This window comes from Melospiza melodia, chromosome 11, assembly GCF_035770615.1.
Source record: "Melospiza melodia melodia isolate bMelMel2 chromosome 11, bMelMel2.pri, whole genome shotgun sequence".
Taxonomy (NCBI): Eukaryota; Metazoa; Chordata; class Aves; order Passeriformes; family Passerellidae; genus Melospiza; species Melospiza melodia.
Window position 1 is genome coordinate 12359276 of NC_086204.1, and position 25613 is coordinate 12384888.

The window sequence follows — 25613 nt, forward strand, 5'->3', positions numbered from 1 at the left end:
CATGCTCGGGGCGAGGGGGCCCGCGCGGAGCGGAGCGGGAGCGGGCGGGGGGCGGCGGTGACCCGGTGAGGGGACACTCCAGCCCCGGCCCGGCTCGCTCCCGCCGCGCCTTCTGCGTCCCCCGAGCGCCTTCGGGAAGGCCGCTCTCCGCCGCCGCGGGGGCCGGCGGTGCCCGCGGAGCGGCCGGTGTGCCGCCGCCGAGGCGGAGGGCGGTGCTGTGGGCGGCCGGGGGAGCCCCGCGATTGGCCTCCGCCCGGCGGCTGGCGTGTCAGTCGGGCTCCAGGGGTGGCCCTGGGAGCCGCTCGCCCAGCCCTCTGACGGGATGAAGCCTTTAGGGGGATGCGGAGCTCTTTGCATTTTGATTAAAGCCCCTCATCTCCCCTCAGTCTGAAGGCAGGGCACCGGGGAGGACGGGTCGGAGGGGCCTGTGCAAGGCCGGGCAGAGCGGGAGAGGGACGAGAGAGAAAACCTTCTCTCCGTTTAGCACGTATGGCTCTATAGGAGAAGTCATCTCTGGGAATATAGTGGAAAGGACGGAGCAGGTATAAACTGAAGGCGCCCGCGTTTAATTCACACTTGTGGGTGCCCAGCATGGAGATGCAGAGATGGTTCACAAGGTGGAAAACGAGAAGGTGGCCCTGGGACTCGGCTGTAACCGTGCTCATCACCTTCGCTTTCCTTCTTCGGGCTGCAGAGGTCAGAGGAGGTAAGAAAGCAAAGGGGAGCCGGGAGTCCAGCCGCCTCTCTCCCCTCCTCGGGGAAAGGACCCCGGGCACGGCTGAGGCCGCGTTCCAGAGGAAACCTGTCAGAGGGGCTCCCGCTGCTGGGGAGGTGAGAGTGCCCTTGCAGCCGCCTCCGGGCGCGGAGACCCGCGGGGAGCCCCCGGCAGCGCGGGCTGGGACGTCTCTCCCAGGTGCCGCGGAGGGACGGCTCTCGGTCAGCCTTAAACTTTGGGTGTGTTTTTAACGAGGTAAAGGAGATGTACCGACAGGGTGGGAAAATGAAAGAAATACTTGTTGCACAGAGAGACTTATCATCTTTCAGCACTGGACTCTTGTTTTGTGGAGTGTGCGTCCAACTTTGTTTTGTAGAGCTGCTGAAGTTCACCAGATTGTGGCTGAAATTGACCGACAAGTCAATTTCTCCTCAGAAATTGACCGCCTTCTCCTCTGAGGGGCAAGGAAAGGGAAAGTTGGGGGTGGAGGCTCTCTGCTCTCCTTCTTCGTTTTCCTCGCTTTTATTTTTTCTTTTGCAACGGGTTTTAGTGGTCAAAAAGTTTTCTAGGGCGCAAGCGGAGGAGAAAATACACTCGCAGGGCCCTTTGCCAGCCGCTGCGGAGGGCAGCTCCCGGGGCAGCGGCGCCCCGCAGGTGGTGCGAGCGGTGCCGAGCCCGGAGGTGCCGGGGGGCTCGGGGGGGCTCAGCCGGGGATCGCTGGGCTCCCCGGGGCGGTGCCAGCGCTGGGCGCCGTCCCCAGCCCTCTCCCAGCTCTGCAGCCTGCCCGGGCTATCGATGGTCCCTTAGGTGTCCGTGGACCTGGTGGGCAGGGTGCGGCCCGCGGGGGATTGCAGGGGGAGCCAGGAGCAGCCTCAGCAGAAAGGAATCGCCGCCCCCTCCCCCGCACCGCCCCTCGCCTTGTGCGCGCTCCTCCGTCCGCACCGCTCTCCCCGAGCTCCCCGCTCCAGCCAGCCCAGCTGCGCTCTCTGGGCTGTGCTCGCAGCTCGCCGAGCTGCAGTGCGGAGTCTCCGGTGGCGGGAGAGTTCTCCTCTCCTACCGGGAGTGAAAACGCTGCCTCTTCCTCCTTTCCTTCCTTCCTCCCTCCCACCGGAGCCCGCAGGCGCATCTGGAGGCCAGTCTGGCTGGGACTGAAGCTTTTATTTTTCTGTGGGTCTGACATCAATGAAGGGGCTTAACTCTCTGAAATGAAAGGTTTAAATTTTCATGTATTTATTATTTTAACGACGAATTTCTCGATCTGAATCCAGAATCAACAGGCGTCCTAGAGGGAGCAGGGAAAGGTGATCAGTTTCCATTCAAGCCTTTATACCTGGGCGCAACTTTGACGGTGTCAGATCAATCAGGGCTCCTGCCCCCTGCTGGCCCCGTTTCTGACAGGGACTGGAGGGGTCAGATTTCATCCCTCTTGCAATTCCACGGACTCGCTGGAGTTACACTAGGGTGAATTAACCTTGCAGTGCTTCAAGGATTCGGCTACTCGTTACCGTGTGGAAACTAAATTTCTTCAAGAAGAATACCGTCCTGAAAGGCATGATCAATTTCTTATGCCACTTTTCACAGTAGAACTGCCTAAATGAAGTAGGGTTTATGTAGACTATGTTTACATAATGGGTTGGATGGAAATGATCAGTTAAAAGAAAATCTAAACCCAAACAGCACAGGAAAAATCAACAGAATTTGCACTGAAATCAGCAGAACTGACACTTACTGGACTGTATTCAGCAACATTAGGCAGACTAATTTGGTTGTGGTAACTTTATTCAAAACTAAAAGGCTATATTGATAGTCTTCTAGTCTTCTTCATAAAGGACATTTCAGAAATATAGAACTACAGGCTTCTTATTCTTTGTAGAAACGTTCAGAAGAGAACTTAGTTCTTGACCTTTTCTGAGATACAGTGTGCTATTTGCTTAGGAACTACAGGGAGCTGTGTGTTCAGGGCTTGATCTGTTATTGAAGTCACTCAGAGTTTTTCCATTGACTACAGAGGGACTAGAATTTGACCTAATTTCTCTAACAGTGTACAAGGGACTTATTTCTGAATCATCTGTTACACATTCTAATCTTATTTAAAGTACTTAAAAGTTAACATATGACATAATGATTCCTATTTGAAAATTGGAGAGGGAAAATATCAAGGAATTAAATAAAATAGCATAAATGGCAGGTAAACAATATGACTAAATGAAAATGCTGGATAAAATATGAATGCTGGGCAAAATATGAGTTGCTCTGTCAAACTCTTTTAAATCTTCTGTTCTTCAATGTTCTTTTCATAAACCATCTCTGTGAAAAGAAAATTACATGGTGTATTCATATGAAGTGTTAATCATGTAGCAGTGACTTTTTAAACACAACAGAAGCCATTCCTTGTAGACAAACCTCAACAGATTCCTAAAATTTTTGACTTTTTTTGAAGTTTCTTTATTTAACAAAAAAAAAAACCCAAAACCATAGACAAGTATGAGGTGTCTTTCATACTTGTAAGAAATGGTGTGCAAAGAAGTGTTTGGGCTCTTGAGTTATTTCTTCTTTACACAGAAAAAGTTACAGAAGTGAGAATCAACTGCATGGGGAAAGCAGTGACTCATACTTGGTCAGCTCAGTGCCCACCAGCTCTTAAGTAGCTCTTTTCAGAAAATGTTTTTGCTTTATGACTTGGCTAAAGTAAACAAAATTCAGTATTTTTAAAGACATCCTTTGATTTCCTTTCCCCTTCCTCACCTTTAATACTAAAGCTGTTGGTAATGTGTTTGGAATGAATAAACTCATTTAGTCAAAGTGGCATGGCTTCAACACTATAAATTTTTGTTAGGGCTTGACATCAATGCACTATTGTGATGCTGATTTAAATTTCATGGGCAAGAAATGAAAAATCAGCCTTTTTATTATTTATAAGCTTTTCCAAGCAAATGGAAATTTAGCTCTTAATCTGTGTGGAAAAAAAAAGATTTAAGAAGCCTTACTGAAAATGAGGCTGTGAACCTATATATAGAAAACTATGGACCTTCTATGTAAGCGATGAGCAGATTTGTTTCTAAGATAAACAGATACTTCTTGCTGTCATCTTAGGAAATATAAAGCTTCCTTGTGCTTCCCACACACAGGCTTGGAAAGTAGTGGGAGTTCTAGGTGCAGAAGGAATGCAGAACTGGGCCAATTAGTGATGGCAAAAGGAGAGTTTTCTCAGTGGATGCACACTTAACGCTGCTACTTATTTGTATTTGCTTAGTAAGGAAGATATGGATCTGTTTGTTGAATGAAAACTCTTGAATGTATCCAGCTAGTCCAAACCTGTACAAAATAGTGCTTTAAACTAGAAAAGTATTAATTTCTTCTCAGAACTATTTGTGATGTAAAGTACTTTTGATTTTAACTGATCAAACAACTTCTAAGATTAAAAAAGATTGGCTTATGTGATAATTTGTGTGCGTTTCTCAGATTGCCATTCCCCAAGTTAGCAAAAATTAATAAATCAAAGGATGATTTCACTAGGTGCAGCTAGTGGTCCTAGCTGAAGTTTTTCTGAGTCCCAAGGATCAGCAGGTGAAATGGTCCAATCTTCCCAGAACAGTTGCAAGAGACACCTGCATGTCTCTTTTGCTATGTAGTTTTGATTCTTTAATTGTTTCTAAGGTAAAATTATTTCAACTTCAGCTGCAGACATCAGGCACAGAAAAAAATGACTGGTATGTGTTGTTAATTCTCTAGAATGTGTGTCTTTGCACTGAATTTAGGAGACCTCACATGGATCCAAGAAAGGATTCAGGCTGCAGGAAACTATGTCTCTTTCCTACCTCTGCAGGAAAGAAGTTTTTCAACTTCAGTTTAGTGTATATCTTAACAACTTTACCTGTATCTAGGGGCACATATACTCTGTGGGTTTGGCTTGAAAGAATCTCTTCTCTAGTACCTATAATTGAAATGACACTAGGAAAAAAAAGTCTTTGATATAAAAACTTTCCTGGTGCTATCTTTTGTTCTGATTACTAAAATAAACCCATTAAAAACACCCCACCCCCAAAGCTCTCAATTGTTAGTAAAATTGGTGTGTGCTGCAGATATAAAATGTAGGAAAAAAGTTGGCATACTTATTTTTTACAACTATCATGCCCAAAGTTTCTTGATCTCCCCCAAAGAGAACCCTTAATTGTGACAGAGTTGCAGCTTACTAAAGGAGCCATGACATAACTGCTGAGGTTATACCTAAAACAGACTGGAGCAATTATGTCTTTCCCGGATTTGTTTTGTACAGTGGTGAACAGTAGGGTTTCCATCTGCCAGCAAGATTAAGAAGTTGCTTTTCTTTTCTCTGTAGAGCGTTCTGCTTCTTTTCAGAACAAATCTTCCTAGCATTGGTTAATTTATCATTGTTCTGAGTATTTGTTGATAATAGGGGAGAATAAATTAAGCAGAGCTTGGAAGAAATCTTTAATGTTCTAAGAATGTGAAGTCTCATGCAGTGATAGAGATTTGCCCTCTGGATGGGCACAATAGAGAACAGTGGCTTAAAAGGAATTAGGTTAACACACAAGCCTGTTGCAAGGGCTTATAACTGTTCTACTCAGTATTAAATACCAAGTTTACAGACTGTAAATGTAAGGATTAATTGTTGACCCGGTTATTACAATAGTAGTAGAATCTGGGAGAATTTAAATTCTTTTTAGCACATTAGCACACATAAGGGACTGTAAAAACCTTTGTGAATTTCAGGTCTGGCACTTCGCTGCAAGTCCAAGTGTTAATGTACACAGTGTGTGAAATAGAAGGTATTTGGCAGAGCTCATATTATAGAACCAGAGTGTTTGCTGCAAACCAAATTGAAAGATGTATTATAAAAGATGAATAAAAATACAGCTTAGATCATGATTCTGCTATGAATAATGTCACTGGCAGCTAAGCTTTCTCTGACAGAAATTAACTTAATAGTAAATAAAATTATGATCGCACTTTTGAAGTAGACTAAGTACTACCTACTCTGTCCCTTACCTGTTACCTTACCTTACTCAAATTATCACAGTAATCTGATAGATCATCAAACATTCACAGCTTATAGATAGTTCAAGACTTCACAACCTTGGTGTCTGCTTAAGAGGAATTCCTGATAATATTGGTAGGATACAGAATTGAATCTGATTTCCTTCCATTGCTCTCACAAGAGGGATGATACCTTTGACATCAGGGAAAATATGGTGAAAGACTTTAGTTGTACGAGTTGTTTCTCTATCAAATAAAATAGAATTATGTTAAATGGCATAATTTCTAAGTCTTGTCCTTGGCTGTATTGTATGCTTAAAGCTGAAAAATGTTCAAATATTCCATATTTGAAAACTCCCATTAATTGGAAGATAATTTTTGAACACATATTTGAATTATTTCTCAATAAATAGCTTGATGACAGAACTTTTAAATGGACTCAGTTTCTTTCATGTTTAATTGCTGAGGGAACGCCTTGTCTCTTCCTGTAGCATGGACCATTTTTAGACTGCCTCTCTTTTTTATATGGCAATAGAAACAGGATACTCAAGAATGTAATACTTGTTTTGCTGGTGTTCACAGCTGAAACTACTGTGTCTGCAGTCTGTGCAAAAAGGAATTTTTGAATATTCAGCAGAGGCCTCAATACAGTTGGACACTTGGAATGCAGTCCTAAAAGATTTGTGCAAAATAAGAAAAATTCCATAGAGGCATGGGACAGATGTTAAAGTATTATAAAATAATGGGTCAATACAGGTCTGCACAGATTATGGACAAGCCAAATCTTCTGGGGGTAGCAAGTGAAACCTTTTATGAAATCACCATCAGGTTATTAGTGCTTGATGGCAGTCAATGCTGCTAAACAAGTCATAAAAGCACAATCTATCCAGTCTCAAGAAAGTTCTGAACAACACAAAAGTCATATTTTGTAGTGACTTACATTATGATAAAAAGCCTCAAAATTTAGGTTCCACTTCAGAATTATGCAATGTAATGAAAGCTTAAATTTTTTTTTTCTGAATATGTGCAGTAAATAAATCAGCCTATAAGCTAATTTTGCTAAAGATCTGAATGTGAAGTTGTACCTAAAAAAGTTTTCCACTGGTTTCAGTATGGGATGTAAGTGGTGGGGGATTGTGGTTTTTTGGGTTTTGGTTTGTACTGTACGTGTGATGTAGGTTGGTCTTTAAAGTGAGATGTAGTTCATAGTTGGTGAGTATCAAAATTGCCTCCTGTACATGCGTAGACTGTCTGCATAGCCTTTGAAATACTAAAATGTATTTAATAGACTTTTCAGCATAGGAAGTCAATGAAAAAATTCCAAATAACTGGTGTGGAAATGGAAGTAGCCATTTCTGAGCAGTTTCACAGAAGCCTTTGTGGGTGAAATAGTCAGTCCTAGGCTATTTAAAGCATTCCTGTATGCATCTGGATAATCTCTAGTTCTTGTATGCACTAAATATGAAAGCACTGCAATAACACCTATTTCTAAAAATGTCACCGGTCAAGATTCCAATTACATAATTCATCTAGGAAATTAATATAGGAAAATTCTTAACAGGTAAAACAACCTTGAAGTATGTACCTAGAAGTATATATATTTAACATATATTCAGTTAATCTCATAGATTTACATTCAGATTCCTAGGAAAAAAAACCCACTTACTTTTCAGGAGCACTATGTAATTAGGCAACTCAGTTGGTTCCTTTTTGTACCTTGAAGATACTCTGTTAGTCACTTTTGCAGCCCATAAAACAGAGTTGGTTTTATCCAACTGTATAAAGTCCATCTATGAAAAGTGTTGGAACCTTCCCAAAGGACACTGCAGAACCAATGCTTTGGTGCTGGTTCCCAGAGCAGTTGTGTTACAGGGCTGGGCTCTCAGCAGAGGTGGGAGGCTGGCACTTCTCAGACTGCCGAGCCCAAATGCCTGTGAGAAGGGCAGCTCTGCCCAGAGCTGGCCTGTAGGAAATGATGAGGACAGAAGAGTGCCTGATCCTTTTCTGGTGCTTAGACACCTATGGCTGAACTGCAGGGAATGCTTGCTTGGGATACAGAGACTAGACCCTGCAGTGGGATGGCAATAGCTCAGTGAAGCTGTTGGGCTTAACGTGCTTTTCAATTCCTGATTTTGGATGTTCTGTATGAATACCTAACAGATGAAAAACACATTAAAATAATAAGTGTAGATAATCATATGTATTTCTTTTTTAAAGGATATCCAGCATAATAACTGCCCGCAATACGTAAAAGTGTATAAGAGTAAAAATAAGAACAGAAATATTCTTACCACATTAGAAATGGTATAGTTTTCTGGTAATCGATGGGTCTTGTTTTGTATCCTAAAAGTCAGATTGTAATGCTGCTGTTAAAAATGAGGTGAAGACCTCTGACATTCATTAGCTCTTGGACCATTTAATGAGTGTCAGTTAGAAACTTCCATCATAGAAGTGTTTATCTTTACTCACCTATAGAATACATGGAATGTCCTTAGAATGAGGTCTTAGAGTTCTAGAGATTCAGAGTTTTAAGAAAAGTAAGTTAACTAAAGAACAATAGGTTATTATGTCTTTAATAGGTAGCATGGTTTCAAAAACCTCTGCTGCAGTCAGTGCCTTCTACTTAGGTCCTTAAATATATGCCTAGAAATCCAACTAGAGTTGGCCTCTTTTGAAAACCTTGCCCACAAATATAAGGAGTCCCTTCATTAGTACTCACCAAATACACACATTTTAGCCTACCAGTCCATCACAGCTTGTAGATTTTAAATGATCTGTTACAGTGACATAAAACTGGACTAAACTTTGAGAAAACACTCCATTTAGAGCTGAAGATTAACATTTCAAGGCTCTTTAAGTTTTAGTATTTGCAGTGGTTCCATTGGAAAAGATTACTGGCAGAATGAAGCCTATTTCCATGGAAAAATATGAAGTAAAATAATAGTAACTTAGAAACATTAGTCTTCCTAAATTTCTCATATAATTCTTTGTAATGGGGAAATTTAAGCTCTTTTCTACTCCAGGGTTGTATCTCCCTTATTAGGAGTTATTGATTGTAACTCTTAAAGGCTCTTTTTGGAGTGAGCGCTGGTAAATTTTAACTTTCACGCCAATGAAAAAAAAATCATCACTGAAGAATTATGGGAACTGAAGAAGTTATCTGTTTATTATATCAGGAAAACACAGTTCTGTTCAAAAGTACTTTTTACTGTATCAAAAAGAAGGAAAGACAAAGTTACTGTAAGTATTTACAGTATAACAAACACAGAGTTGCACCCTCAGTTTGCTAAGGTATATCTGTATAGTAAAGAATACTGCCTCTTTTTTTCCTCTTTGGGTTTTGCTATTGTTTGCATTCAATGTGCCCCAGTAGGCAATCTGAAAGCATCTAGTAAATTATGTAAGTAAGCACAGCTTTTAAGTAGGGAAGGCTCATTGTGCCTGTGCTTTCTCATAAAATTAAGAGACTAACAACCAGGAGTTAACAGACCAAAATCTAAATATAATAGGATTTCAACTTCTTTGCTTTATTAGGTAATTGGAGAGAAATAAACATATTTTAGTCTAAATGAGTCATCCCCTGAAGAATTTCTGGTGGGAATGAATTTTGTAGCCAGACATTGCCGCCACGGTCACTTTCCTGCCAGTCCTGGAGGGTTCCACTTTGAGGCATGATGGTGAAGTCCTTCCCTGTGAGAATGCAGATGATGGTTTCCTATCTGCCATATGATTTTACCCTATCTTCAATAGCTGAACTGTCTGGTCCTTAGGCACCAGCACCTCCATCTGCCGTTCAAAAGTGCTTTGCTGTGTAGTTTATAGCAAGAGAAAATATGTCAACCTTGGTACACCCTATCTGCAGAGGTTCAGGGCTCCATTCCCACTGCTGCTTGTAAGTGGTTTGCAGCATGTTCCGTGTTAAATAGAGGAAAATTTAGGGTGTTGGACCTTTAGATAGGCCCATTCCGACTTCCATGGTCATCTTTTAAGGAATAATAAAACTCGTTCTCTATTCAGTGAATAATAGTTTCAATCTGTATGTGTTCAAAGTCTACTGAGGACCACTGCATATAACTGGGATAGGATCACTCTAAATGTTTGACCTCTTCAGATGTGAGTAAGACATGAAATACCACCTGAGATCCACACTAGTGTGGAATTGCAGTCACTCATGGAATTGGCACACAAACTCCTTCTTAATACAGCTGTACCTAGGTTAGAAACCTGGCTCTATTTTCAGTGTGGGTTAATGGCCTAACATTTACAAACCTCACACTGACAGTAATGTCACTCACTAAATTGATCTGAGTAAAACTTTGCAAAAAGCATGTTGTAGATCAAAACATTTTCAAAATTGAAAAATCACTAAAATAATTATCTTTAACCTTTAAAAGTTATTGTAGCTAGAACAATAATATGTATATATTTTACTCTTTTATTCAAAATGATTGCAACTGGTATAATTCCAAAGATGATATTGCTGCCATTAGATGCACTGTTGATCCATCTTTTTTTGGGTTCTGTGCAGTTTACCTTTGCAGGGCCAGACAGACTTTGTCACAATACAGAAATTCAATGGTGGTGGCTGAAGGAAAAAAAAGGGATTTTATTGCCTTTTACTAAGGTCCTAGGTTCACAATGATCTCAGTTACAGACAGGATACATATTTTATAAACTAAAAAGATATTATTAAGTACCATTCATTTAATTACTGTCTACATTTCAATAAATCCAAATGTAATGAACCAGACATGAACACTCCAATGCCAATTTTCTTGCATATGTTACTTGTCCCTTTCTTGTAATGTCTATTCTTTTACCTAAGGTTAATGATGTGTGATCATCTACAAGTGTTCCCATAGGGAGATGTGGAATTGCTAAGCATTTTTACTGAAAACTGGGGTCATCCTAAGAGGAGGAGGCTTGATGTCCCACAGTGAATAAGTCATGAGCACATGCTGTTTGTCCAAAAGACTTCCATTTCTGCCCTTCTTTACAATTTTTCAGCCCCTCCTTTCTCTGCTGTCCTAATTTGTATTGTTATGGTGCTTGCTCCATCCTCCATGGACAGTTTCTACCAAGAGAAAGGCAGAGCCATGTTGTGTTATAGATTCCAGCTGAAATGTCAGGAAGTCTAAGTGAAGGAAGCAAGTCCTCTGAACTTGAATAATGATGTTACTTATATTTGTGACGTTAGGGCATGTCAGAAATGAATCTGCTGTTTTCACCAGATGGTGCTTAACTCCAGATGATACCACACTGAGCAATGGTAGTAATCGTTAGATGTAATGCAATATAAAGGCAGCAGAATTTGATCCATATGTGTTGTATCAGTATTATTAGTAATGATACATCACAGATTCTGTTTCAGCTTAGATATTGTGGAGTGAATGAAAGCTATGATATTTTCAACTGTGATTATATGATAATAATGTAGTCTAGATTCCTACAGACTTTCCAAATCTCGAATGGCATTCTATTTTTACAATATAGGGTTATGAATTAATAGAATAGAAAGAATTTGCATGGCCTATAAAACAAATATATCATTGTCTGTCGATGAAATGTAGGCTTGGAAATGCTAACCAAATCTGGAAGTAAATTTTGACATTCATTTTCTTCCTCTTCAAGTAAACAGAAAACACATGAAGTTCCCCTCATATATATGATGTTCAATACTCTCTCCAGTTTACAACTACTAAGCTTCAGTCAATCCTTTTAATTTCCAGCAGAGATATTTCTTTTCATAAGTAAAAAGATTTTTTTTTTTCATAAGTTTCCTAATGTAAGAAAGCTAAAGGGAAAGGAAGAGTAAATATGGCTTCAGAGTTACATTTATTATGAAATGCTTTGGATCAAATGTTCTGATCCATACCACTGTAAATATGGAAAGCTCACTGAGTGAATGGATCTACTTCAGTCATGCCACAGTAATGAAGACAGGATTTGACTCTACAGTTTTAAAGTTGCAAGTCATTTTGGATCTTGAGATGTGACAGCACTAATTTTTCTTGGTGTGTTTTACCTTATTTGAAAATACAGGAACTTATGATGGAGTTAAATAATTAATTGTTTGGTATCTCGAAAAATACTGGAACGCTCAGGTTCTGATTTTTAAAAAGGGATTTTTGAAGAATTCGCCTTTGCCATTCCAGAAATCCTGATATTTTTAAGCACTTCTGCTCTGGCCACAGCTATGCAGTCTTTCAGTGGCAGTGAGAGCTGCACGTCTCTCTGAACTCTCCTGAACCAAGGACAAAAGCCACTGAGCTTTGCAATATAGTCATTAGTGAGAAGAGCAATCCTCTGCAAAAGTAGCAGAGTAGAAATATGCATTTTGTTTGCAGACTGCAGGCTACCCTGATGAACACAGGCTTCTTTTCACAGGGTGGTCTTGTGGCATCATCTGTCTTGTTTACACCTCTTGCAAGAGGTGGCCTTCAAGCAGCAGTGCAACATGGCCATAAACATCTATGTAAGGGACCTGCTTTCTGGGCATGGATTTTGGTTTTTGTCAAATTTGCCCTGGCAAACAGAGTTGGGTTTTCAAAGCTGATGTGCAAGTTTCATAAGGAGAATTAACTCCATCCCAAGAACTGGTGAACAGAGCTGTTTGCATGATTCTTATTTATTTCCTTGCCATCTGAATTAGTCACACCAAATTGGAAGGATACAGAAGCGTAAGATTGTAGGTCATTAATCTGCATTTTTCTTTACTTTTTGAGAAAACTATTGGGGAAAAGTAAAATCATATAGGCAAGCTGTTTTATGTACCATAAGTAAGGTCTCATGAAAGATTCTGACTTGTCAGTATATGGGTTATATTAATGTTGCCCTATATAAATACAAGCTGAGATCTTAGTTTGTGGACCACATAACATTTCTAGTAATTATTTAAACTGACTAGTCCCGCTATTTTATGTTTTTTGAATCACAGTTTGTGGAAATAAATAAATAGTCAACTGTAGACTATTAGCAGAATGTTTTTTCTTATTATTTGGAATTTGTGGTTTGAAGATTGTCCTATTATTATTCTGTTTCTTGTCTGGAAGTTTAGCAGCAGAACTAGCAGGGAGTAATGAATAATCTTTTTTATGGGTGAATAGTCTCCCAGGCAGCCAGGCAAAGAAAAACCATTATTCTAAAAAATAATGAAGAATCTGGTACAAATTACAGAAAAGAGCAAAGGACAAAGGAATGTAGCAGTGGTTGACTTACACAGTGAATTGAAATTTGTACTAATATTTCTTGTGACTGGTTCTACATTACTGGTTCAAATTAATATAGGTACGTCAAAGATAGCTGTTGGTTACTAGAAAAAAAAGTGTGGCTTTTCCTTCAGAATGTTCCTTCAGTATGTGTAGCAATTCCTTCAGAACTGTTTGGAACACAGATAAAAATACATTATATCCATTAAAATTATTTTTTCAGTACTCAACAGAGAAGTTAGACTAATACCACAATTGAAACTTTTCTTTTGAGACTCTTCAAACATAATTTCTTGAATTTTCTTTGTATGTGGATTTTAGGTAAATTCAATTTTGTATGACAACATTCATTCCCAATGTGTTAGCTTGCAACAAACATTGGATATTTGGTTTATGTTTACTAACACAATGATGATCCAATGAGGGAAGGAAATGAAAAATTGCAAGATGTGAAAAAAAAATTTTTAAGTTCACAAGCATTTTCTTGTGAGTATATTTTAAGAAAGAAGAAGTTATGTGCATTCTAGGCTGACTGAGAAAACAAAGATTGATTTAACTACAGAGTTGAGGTTTTTGTATTTGGCACTGTCAGGAGATGAATAGGACGAACTAGTTAACTTTGTTCACATCTGTGGAAATACTTGTTTAAATAGTTGAATATTCACAGGCAGTGAATTTTGAACCTTAAGTTGATTTTTTTGTTGACACGTAAAATGAATAACAGACAATAAATCAGCTATAGTTAATGCCACTATGTAGTTCAGAGATGTGAAGTCAGATTTACCAAGCTCATTTCTCAGCTTTAACACTGAAAGCCATTTAGAACTTTGTCTTCCCAAATTAAGTGGTTATGAGTTTGCCAAGATAAAAACTGTGGAATAGTCCAAGTGACAAAAAAGTCTACTGAAATTTTGTTTCGACTCAAAAAAAAAGCCACATTAAAAAAGCCATGGTTTGTAGAGAGTATGAGAATGAGCACCTTAATTTTTCCTAGGATAAAAGACATGCAGTATACTAACTGTTTTCTCTTACTGCCTCTCTTGAAGTGCTTGTCTATTCAGTACTTTGTCCTTTTGCCATGGAGAACTTATATATAATATATTAAGGCTTTTTGTTGGCTTTACATATGTATGCAGGCTTTTTTCTTTGTTTCAACTTGCATCAATATCAGTGTAATAACAGCTCTGGATTTTAATTTTAGATTGTTAGACACTGAGCACAGATGCAATCTTATTGTACTTGGTCTCTAAAGTATAAATTTACATTTTAACTTGGAAATAATGAAAGACTGCAATTCTGCCCACTTAGTCCTTGCAGGCACAGCAGGTACATTTTTCTTTCTCTAACTTGCATGTGAAATTAGTTTAGCTGCTTCCTTATTCCTTGGTATCTGAGAAAGCAGTTATGTGTAATCAGAATATATTTTAATCTTAACAACAGATGATTTTGTGGTAGCAGATTATTAGCAGCTGAATGCTTCTGAAGGTTTTCTGCAAACTTTGAAGATCAGTTCCACTTCTCAGAAGTCACTCATTAAAAGCATGTATTGGAAGTTACAACCAGCAAGATCCTCAGCATTTGGAATTGGTGATTTTCAGTGTGTAGTCAAGCAGTTTGAAAATCCGATAATAAAAAGCACATTGGATGGGATGAACTCTTACATATTTAAAATTAATAATCCTATTAAAATAATATTATGGTGTAGGAGTAATGTGCAATAAGTCAAAGTAGGATGCAGCTACTGCTCTGATTAGACATATGCTTTTGCAAAGAAATTAAAAGCTTTTTTGGAAGCTAGGTGCCATAGAGATTCAAGACAAATAATTCTTCTTGTTGTTTTTCTTTTTTTTTTTTTAAACTTTGTCAGCTGAACCCGTTGATGTGCTAAAAGCATTAGAATTTCACAATTCTCCAGAAGGAGTAACAAGAACAGCAGGATTTTGCACAAACAGAAGGAATTCAAAAGGATCAGATGTTGCTTACAGGGTTTCCAAAACTGCACAGCTGAGTGCCCCAACAAAGCAGCTGTACCCAGGTAAGATTGGCAGAAGGCTGTTACGTTTGTACATTACCTTGCTGCATGTTTTTATGTTCTCTAAAGCATAGCATGTAGTCCAACACCAGGAGCACAAAACACTTCTCTTACCCCCAGAGTTGGCCCTGCATATGAATGGCAGGGTGGACTCCATCCACCAAATAATTCAGGTTTTATTGGCTTCAGTTATAAAGCTCTTCATCAAATTCTGTCACTGCTGGAATTGACTTGTAAGTCATATTACCTGTTCTTTCATGATGCTATCTGATGGAAACCTTATTTGGTGGCTTCGGCAAGTCTCTGCCTGTTTCAGTAGTGCTTCCTGGAGTAATGCTGCAGTGGGAGAAATGAGTTGTGGTTAGCCATTGCAAAATCATTCCCAGAAGCAGCATCTGGTAAGAATTACCTTAGAATATCTGGATATTTGGGGGACTAAACAAGGCTAGTTGTGGATAGCTGTGATTACATCTTCTCTCAAATTTCTTTGAAATTAAATAGTCAAATTTTGGGAAAGATTCTTTGGATGTTACAGAGAAATTTTTATTCCATGATTTTGCTATCACTTGTCACTTGCCTCAAACTGTTGAGGAAAATGATAGTAAGAATATTAAACCCAAAATCTTTGAAGATTTGAATTTTTTGTTTTGACACATCCTGTAGAATTAGAATGAGTCATACAGAATACATAGAGATTAGAAATGGCAAAGAAAAATACTTTCTTTTTTTTGTCCTTTGGAGAAGCAATCATATAGATATCACTCAGATGCAGAAAAGGGTCAAGCATGCTTTGTTTTATAGTAATAATGTGTTCCCAGAGCAACATGAGAAACAGCTATGCCCAGTTCAAGAGTGACTTACAAGTTCCCTTAACTCATCACTAATTGCTGATGGAAGAAGATCAAAGCAAAATCCACTACAGATATAATATTTATATTATTTTTCATACACTTCCTTCAGTTTTAATATATCCTCTCAACTAAGTTGAATGGAAAAATTCCTGCTATCCTTTACAGGAGTAAAAAAACCAAAACAATTTTTTGGAGGTGTTTATGGTAATTTATTCCTTTTCAATCTTGTGACACAGGCATTCTCTCTCCCCACCACAAGAAATCTTCACTCTTCAGATTATTCTTAAAGAAATCTGAGTGATTGTGTCTCTTTTTCTTAGTGCTGTGTAGCAGTGGAAAGACTAAAGATATCCAAGATAAGATCAAGCTGTTAGATATAATTTCAGCTAAACAGTACACATTTTAATCTGTCCTATCCTTGCTTTCATCTAACTCCTGTAACTCATCAGGATCTACTATATCCATTATTTTCCATCTTTTAAAAAATTAAATTTATTTTATTTACCAACTTCCCAACCTGATTTTGCTGACTAGTACCAGAGAGTATTCTTATCTATGGTAGAGGTTCTTGTTGAGTGAAATTGTAGTCCACACTTTTAAATTAGATGGTTGCTAAACAGAAGATGGATTAAAAAAAAATAACAGTGAATGTGAAACTACCATGGTTCTTTCATACTCTGTGTTATTACAGGATTTCACAATAGATTTAAAACACCTCTCCTACAAAGATAGGCTGAGAGAGTTGAGCTTGTTCAGCCTGAAGGAGATAAGGCTCTGAGTGTACCCCTTTATGGGGAGTGGGGGTCTTTCAGTAACCTTTAAATACTCTTAAGTCTTTCAGTACTTAAAGGGGCTTATAGAAAACAGGGGTAGGGACTATTTCTATGGGCAGGTAAATAGGACAAGGGGAAACAGCTTTAAAGTATAAGAGGAGAGAGTAGTATTGGATGTTAAGAAGAAATTCTTTATTCAGAGAGTGGTCCAGCACTGGAACAGTTTGCCCACACAAGTTGTGGATGCCCCAACCCTGACAGTGTTCAAGGCCAGCTTGCGTGGGGCCCTGAACAACCTGGTCTAGTGTGTGGCATTCCCCCATGGCAGGAGGTGACACAAGATGAGTTTAAGGTCACTTTCAATACAAACCATTTTATGATTGTATGATTTTCAAGTTATGTTTTTAAGAACAATTAAGGTTTAGTTTTCAGGAATTAAACTGAGATCAGAAAGAAAAAAAAAAAAGACACAGATAATGTTCCTAATATAATTTTTTATGTACTCATTTTTGAGAATTAGAAAACCCTGCAGTTTGTATGCTGGATCCTATGTGCTTATAGAAAAAATGGAAAAATGGTTTAATCTTTTCTGAATTTATAGCTGTATATATCACTTTGTTTGCAGGTGGAAGTTTTCCAGAAGATTTTTCAATATTAATGACAGTAAAACCTAAAAAGGGTATTCAGTCTTTCCTTTTGTCTATCTACAATGAACAAGGAATTCAGCAAGTAGGTGTTGAAGTTGGTAGATCCCCTGTCTTCTTGTTTGAAGATCAAAATGGAAAACCTGCCCCAGAAGACTATCCTCTTTTCAGAACAGTCAACATTGCTGATGGCAAGTAAGTGGAAAATTTTAAAATTAAGAATGTATTGCAGAACACTGTATATGTGATTATCTTTTTACAAAACTCTCCTTGAATATTTAAATATGTCAGTAACATCTTTTCTAGCTAGTTGGGCTGGTGTAGTACAAAATTAGAGAAGCTTTGCAGCAGAATACAGTTCCAGCTCTGAATGGTGCATACAGCTATGAATGAAACAAACCACCTTATCTGCCATTTTTATAAATTAAGGGTGAGGAAATAGTCGTAGAAGTTGATCCAACCCAAACTAAACCTACGAATATTCTTCCTGTGCGATACACAAAGAAGCTGTTTGCAAAAAGTCTCAAGGAACAGTCTCACTAAAAAGAAATGTCTGGTCCACTTAAAGGTGGTAGCCAGTATGAAGACAAGTTGACAAGACAGCACAGAATTTCTTCTATCCAGAGCCAAACCAGCAGATAAATAAAATAGTTTGAGATTTCTATGTATAAGGAAATCAGGAAAGAGTAAGGATTTATACCGTACCCTCAGTAAAGGAATGAATCTCAAATACCTGTTGCATTAGTAATGAGTTGTTAGTTTTTTGTAGCTTTGTAGACAAGCAATCATTCTCTGGGAATGTAATTCCAGTGCTTGTAAAAGGACATTCATTCTTTCAAAGGCTTTTTATTTGCTGTGCAGCAGTCCAAGAGGAGCAACCACAGTCTTCAGAGATATACAAAGTAAATTTACTAAAGCAAAAGAAAACGACTCAGCGAGGAAGGGCAAAAATTGAACTGTAATGAAATATGTTTATAAAACAATGAAGAAGAAAACAAAAGAAAAAAATTAATTGTCTGCTTGGCCTAGTATTACCAGACAATGAAATTATATGATGAAACGTAGACTTGATTCATTTCCCTAGCAGAAGGAGTGATTAAAAAAAACCAGCATTTTTTAATGGACTTTTGATAAATAACAAAGCTCTGACATAGATTTTAATTCAAAATGTTGATAAACTAGCTGAAATGAAAAAATATAAATGAACTTGGTTTGGTACAATTTCCTACACTGAGACTATACAACTTCTAAATCAACTGGAGTCAATCCTAGGCACAGTGAGCTATGATTTTATGCTTTCAGCTTCTACACACTTTCAAAAGATAAGCCAACAATTTTCTTCTGACTCAGCTGTTTTATGAAGGATCTAGGACAACAATCTTCATCTCAAACTGAGATATATTTAAAAAGTGTGAACAGTGTAATGTGCCTGAGGATGCATGGCCAGTTTGCTTTTATAATGATAGTGTTTAACAGCATTCCAGAGAAAACATGGAATTATAGTTCTGGCTCAGTGATACTGTTTAGCAGTCAGATTCCATTAGCTTCAAGGTGTTCCTTTTGATACACAGACACTCTTTGTAACAATGATCTAAGCTTTCTCTCTGATTTAGGCAACTCTAATACCACAAGGGCCAACTAAAATAATTTGATTCCAGCCTTCCTCTTACCCGTCATTAGTATGACATATTTTACATTTTTTACCCTGGTCTATCAAAGATTCTTTAACCTTTTGCTCCATGGTGGATTGCAGAGTGGTGTACTTTTGTTCTTAAACATTTGTCATAGTAGGGAGGCACACAAAACTATTGTAATCTGTCACAATTACTCATAAAGTCTCATAAAGAACATAGTAGAGTTGGGCAAAACATACAAAATTTTATTCTCAATAAAGTCACTCGTCTGTACTCTGAATCAGTTAATTCACTTTTTGGTGAATATTATGTAGGAAAGGCTATTGTTGCAGGAATAGTGCCAAATATTTGTGAATATATTTATCTGGAAAAGTATCTTTGTTGGAACTGTTTGTATGTATTTCTCTATAGCTATGGAATACCTTCAAATATGTAAAAGAACATATGGTAAAATTCTGATGGTTGATCACAGAGAAAAAATTGGGAATTGTAAATAATAAATAATAACCTGGTGGGCTATTTATGTTTTCTGAGTATATAATAACCTGCTGGGTAAATTATATTTGCATAAGTAATTTGGAAAATCAAACACATTCATAAAAAAAGTCTGCTGTCAGTTTGTTCAATCTATTAAAATGTAAACTGTGTACTGACATCTAATTTGAGTTTGGTGGTGTTCTCTGGTTAAAGATGCAAAGAACCTCAGCTTGAGCTTCACCTTACAGAGGATGTTCACAACGAGCTGTGGATTCCTTCTGTGCTGAGGGACAGAATCTATACAGCAGCTAGTCAAAGCACGTTGTACATTTGTGTATGTATAGGAGAAAGAAATAAAAGGAGACATTTTAAATTTTATCTGTGAACTAGTTGGTGCACCATCTCCTATAAACTGATTTGATAAGAACACAATGACCTAGTTTTAAAAACATAAATTACAGTCAACTTATGTTGGATTTTTTCAATAGGTGGCATCGAGTTGCTATCAGTGTGGAGAAAAAGAGTGTTACAATGATTGTTGACTGTAACAAAAAAACTACAAAACCACTTGACAGAAGTGACAAAGCAGTTGTGGACACCAATGGCATCACTGTCTTTGGAACCAGGATTCTGGATGAAGAAGTTTTTGAGGTACGAATCAATAATGAACAAATGTAACTGAGGTTTTTATTGTTGAGCAAGTTGCTTAATGCAAACCAGAATAATCTTTTAAGTCAAATGCTGGTATAACGTACAAACTTTGATTTATAGAACCTGTTAGAATAGGCTGAAATAAAAGAGAAGTAAAACAGGGAGGAGTACAGTTGGAAGATTTGGTGCATTTTTCTGTCTCTTTTGTTGTATCTGGAAGGGACTTGCTTTTTTTGTCTTTCTGCCTAATATTGAGATACCTGAGGTATTTGGGAGAATTAATCAGGGAAAGCTGTGTAGTATGATACTGAATCATTTTCTTTCCGTATCTCATGAGCATTTGCAGATATATGTGTGTGCTAACAGTATTTGAGAGCAGGGGAGAAGGACCTGGAAAGTTTTCTGTGTAATATGAATCTGTTAAAGTGTTTATCCCACCTATTACTCTTTCCAGTAAATGGAACATACTTTGGCAATAAGGACATATATGTTTCCATCATTTACTGGCCAAGAAGTACATATAGGAAGGGTAAAATGCCTTTAAGGAAGTAAGTAAATGCCAATCATGAGGCCGTTCTGGGTAGAATCCTTATGTCAATAATTATTTTTACAGACTAATTATGAAACTTCTTAAATCTGTACTACCGAATTTCCATTATAACATTGTTATACAATGGTTAAAATAAAAAAAATTAAATTAAAAATGAAAAAAAAGAAATTACAGATTGGTAGTTATTTCATCTACACAACATCTGTGCTCTATAAATGTAACAGTTTTAATCCTAGCTTTAAGCAGAACATATGCTTGAGAAGCTGCATAGGTATCAAGAGGGGAAATAGGAATTTTGAGTGTTGCATTGTAGCATTGTTATCTTTTTTTTCCATGGATATGATGAATTGTGGGCCTTTTGAATACAGAAATTTCTGGGGTGATTTAGTGGATCAAGCAGTATGATATGTTTGGTATATGCAGCCTAATTCACCTGTAGTCCCAAATCCAGTTTGCACATCTGAGGAACATTATTTTCTGTTTGAAGATGAATTCCACAGTTGCCTCTGTCTGGGATGTGAAAAGGATTTTTTGGTCTCCTCATGGGATAATTACTTTAAATTTTCATTTGTATTTCTTTCTTAGGTGAGAAACCAGCTTCCCCAATATTTGTGTTTGACAATAAACTGTCAAAAACGTGTGCAATGGGAATATGCATAAGTAAAAAAGGATTTGAGAAAAATAAAACTAGGTAGACTAATTTTTTAGTGTTTTCTATGTGATTTTAGATTATAAGAGAAGCTAAAGCAGCAATGTCTGGCTAGTTCTTGCAAAGTTTGTAACCATTTTTAAAGTTTTCAAGCAGGGAAATGTACAATAGATAAACACTGATGATTGGTTTGTTTAATTCAGTGCAATCGCTAAATAAAAATATCTGCCTGAAGTTTCAGTGGTGCTGAACTAATCATACATACCTGTTTGGAAATAATTTTTTATGATATGTGTGTAAAGGGAGATATTTATTTTATCATTTACCTCAAAAAATGTCGTAGAATGCAATTATTTTTTGGTGCAACTGTTGAAAGAGTCAGTAAAGTTGGATGAAGACATAACTAAGCAAATTGAAATTAGCACTTAAATCAGAATTATCAGATTAATTGATGAAAATCAAAAATAACCCTGGATTTTTTTGAAGTCAAACCCATGTGAAGTCAAAGTGGACACAAGGACATAACTTTACAGAATTTGCTGGAATGAATTAAAATTACCTTTCTCCAAGGGTGTTGCCATTTGTGGAAGGAGGTAAAAGGAAGGTAGTGCTAGCTGGTTCTCTGCCAGATTTTTTTCTGACATCTGGTACACTGACATGGCAAGTCAGTGTTTCAATTCCAGCTGAGACCCACAAAGCCTCCACTAAGAAGGAGGCTTTGGTTTCACAAAAGAAATTGTGCAGCTGTCTGTAAGGTCAATTCAATGGCTGAATCTTAAGATTCAGTACTGAGAACAGCAACATTTCTACCTTTTTTTAGCCTCACTGTACATTTCTGAATTTCTTCAGTGATTAGGTTTTCTTACTCAACTGAGTGCACCTCTCTTCTCTTTTCTTATTCAGAGAAATTACTTATAGTCTTACAAGGCTCTTCTTGAAACTGGTGGGGGTTTAGATTAAGTCTCAACTCCTACTTAAATTAGAAGCTTGCAATCCTCACTTTTGGGATAGGTTTCTGTTTTCTTTGTTACTGTACAACCACCATGGAATAATTTATACCTATGGTCAATTATCTGAATCTGTATGTAAAAATGTGCATTTTGAAATCAGAATGTACCCCAAAGTTTTAAAAAATACTGGACCATGTACAATTTTAATGAATCATAGAATCATAGAATGCCCTGAGTTGGAAGGCACCCACAAGGATCATTGAGTCCAGCCCCTGGCCCTGCACAGGACACCCCAGGAATCACACCCTGTCCCTGAGGGCATTGTCAAATGCTTCTCGAGCTCTGTCAGGCTGGTGCTGTGACCACTGCCCTGAGGAGCCTGTCCCAGTGCCCATCCACCCCCTAGATGAAGAGCCTTTTCCTGATATCCAAGCTAAACCTCCCCTGGCACAGCTCCAGCCCATTCCCTCAGCTCCTGTCACTGTCACCACAGAGCAGAGATCAGTGCCTGCCCCTTCTCTTCCTCTCTCAAGGAAGTTGAGAATGCAATGAGGTGTCACCTCTGTGTCCTTTTCTCTAGGGTGAGCAAGCCAAGTGACCTCTGTCCTAAGTCTGGCCAAAGAAAACATAATCCAGTTCATGTTGAGTTTGTCTACTGTTTTTTTGCTATCTAAACAGAATTCTTTTTGTTTTATTAACAAGAATTTATCCATCCCTTAGCTACTTGTGCTACAATGTCTAAAGTTTAGTGCTGTTTCCTGAAATCTATCCCTCCTTGACAGGGACATGATTGTGTGTTAAATGTTCTGTTTTTCTTATTCATGGCAGCTCAGAGTGACTTTTGGTGATTTCACGGGTCTCCTCGTTAGTATTTCTGTGTTATGAACCCTGCTGTATCTTGAGACCACAATAGTAAATGAAGATACACATAACACAATTTGTCTTGTTTTGTGGGCAGGAAATTCCAGAAGTTATCTAGTCATGACATTAGACTTAACTGTTTAAGACATAAAACTGTTTACTACAGACTTCTCATATGACACGTGCAGCCTTTGTTAGCTTAAATGTAGGAAGCCCTGAAAACAATTACCTTTGCTCAGTGTCAGAAGGATTTAAATTGTATCCATGCATCACAGGGGTCATCTTCTCTTGGGTAGTAGTGATATTTTTCTCATAATAAGCCAGTACTTTGGTAGGAACAGGAACAGTGGAGCACTCAGTCTCCTCAAACTAAATGGAAATTTAAAATATGGAAATAATAACCTGTAGATACATATAATGAATTCTTACTCTTCAGTGACCTACTAATTGAGTATGATACTGTTTCATTCTGGTCTTGTACCAATGTGTGCAGCACAACACAACTGCACCAAGCCCCATTGCATCTCTAAGGTAACTCACTCCCATTGAAAGCAGCTGTATACAACTGAGTCCAAAACGGGTATCATTACATTATTCTGACTCCTCATGACTTGATTGTATCTTTTGAAAAAGCAATACTCTTTCAGTCATATTGCTTTAGCATATTTGTATGGATCATTCTTTTAGAAGCTTCAGAACAAATATTGCTCACATTTCCTTTAAAACAATGTTACATCCCAGTGGCTCAAATATTCTTCTTCTTTGTTATAATTGTGTTATTTTAAGTTTCTAATACAAGATTTAACTAAATTAAATTCTTGACCATTTCCATTTCCTTTTCTTTTATTTTTTAACCTCTGTTTTCTAGGCAGTTGTTCTCTGTTCTAATTCTAGCAGTAACACAAGAAGATGTTATAGCCCACTGGCAAATTTTAAGTGCTTACATTTAATGGGTGTGACATGACCTCATGACATAACTTTCCTATGATGATCAATAATTTCTAAGCATGCTGGGTGTCCAGAGATCAGGTAGATCACTGAAAGAAGGAAAGGGCCAATTGGTGTCCTGAGAACATAATAAATTGCTGCCAAATTCACTGGTTTTGTATATCCAAAACACAAAATATTCTTTGATAAGCTTACCACTGGTGCTAAAGCTAAGAGGCATTTTTTTTAGTTGGTGCTGTCAGAAAGATTCTGGTTTAGCTGTAAAAGCAAGAAAAAAGTTATCTAAAGTGTTTTCTAAATCTAGTGGGCAGTTGTGTTTTATGTGAGAAAATTCCAATTTGGAGTTGCCTGCTGCTCATTCCTGAATATAAGTGCTAATCTGAGATTTTATGACATTGTGCTTTGTTAATGTGGAAATCAATATGATGTTAAAAACAAGATAGTGAATTCAGCAAGCACTAAGCATCAGGTGCATACAAATGATGAGAGGCAAATTATAAACCGTGGATGCATCTTAAAATAATAAAATTATGCTGTCTAGAAACTGTATTATTATTAACTGCCGAATTATGAGACCTTCATTTACACTGCTAAGCCCTTGCTCACTGGAGTGAATCTTTTGATATCAGTGGAACTAATTTGCAAATGCTTGTTTTTGAAAGACTGTCACAACATTCCTCAAACTTTTATATGTGTCTTTTGAAATTAATGTCTTCTGTGTTTTCAAACACATATTGCAAGAACAGCTGGTTTGTAAGTGCTTGCTGCAAAGAAGAGAATTCCCAAAATGCAAATGAAAAAAAAAAAAAAGAAAAATAAAAAAGGAAGGAAAAATGAGTAAGATGCTGGTCCATGGCACCTAGTAAAGGAATTTTGAATTGTATCCATTGAAATATGTTTATAGCTTACGTGTTTTATAAATAATAGGGATCTTTTTATTCTTTGCCAGCTTTAAGGATTTGTCACTCCTCATTTACTACTGTTGGTGTGAACAATCCAAGTTTTTTATAAGTATTTTATAATAACTTAATAACTAACAGAGTCTTTATGCAGATATTTCTCTATAGACACCTTTTTTCCTTCAAACTCCACACATCAAACCAATACCATAATTTTTTAGGCACTTTGCTGTAAATGAGTATTACAAGACAAAACCTGATGTATAAGAGTCTTATTTAAAGCCCATGAAAGCTTTAACAGTACAGAGTTTATGGATTAAATCCTTGCAGTAATACTTGTTAATAAAGGGCTTAGATTTTGATACTAGGCATTAATCTGTTCTCATGAAAAAAGCAGTAAAACACTTGTGTGCAGGATGCAATTCCTGTTTGAAGGAGTAGGAATAGCTGAGTGAGCAACTGGAGCAGCTGGAGATAGGCTGAGAGTGCCCTGGCAGCAGTGTGGGTTAGTCTGCAGCTGAGGACCTGTCCCTCACATATCTGTGAGCATGGGCAGCCCCAGAGTGCTAGTGCAGATTTTTCAGGGAAAAATGCTTAGAATCAGTGGTTTAGATATCAACACCAAAGTGGACAGCTTGAGCACTGAGAAGTAAAGAGCAAACCAACATCAACACCAACAAAAAGTAAAGCAAAGCAGACAATTTTTTCATATCAGAGGCACCTAATAAAAAAATCAGAGTTTCTTACAAAAGCTTTCTATTTGGCTTGTTTGG

General features: G+C 37.9%; 1 protein-coding gene across 3 annotated transcripts in view; it reads left to right on the forward strand.

Moving 5' to 3' along the window:
* Window positions 1-310: 310 nt before the first annotated feature.
* COL11A1 (collagen type XI alpha 1 chain) overlaps window positions 311-25613 on the forward strand; it is a 125069-nt gene continuing 99766 nt past the window's right edge. For all 3 annotated transcript variants that reach the window (XM_063165590.1, XM_063165589.1, XM_063165588.1), the window contains exons 1-4: window positions 311-706; window positions 14789-14956; window positions 17203-17416; window positions 19821-19983. In XM_063165590.1, the coding sequence (XP_063021660.1) occupies window positions 592-706; window positions 14789-14956; window positions 17203-17416; window positions 19821-19983 (660 nt within the window). In that variant the 5' untranslated portion in view covers window positions 311-591. The remainder of the gene's footprint in view (window positions 707-14788; window positions 14957-17202; window positions 17417-19820; window positions 19984-25613) is intronic.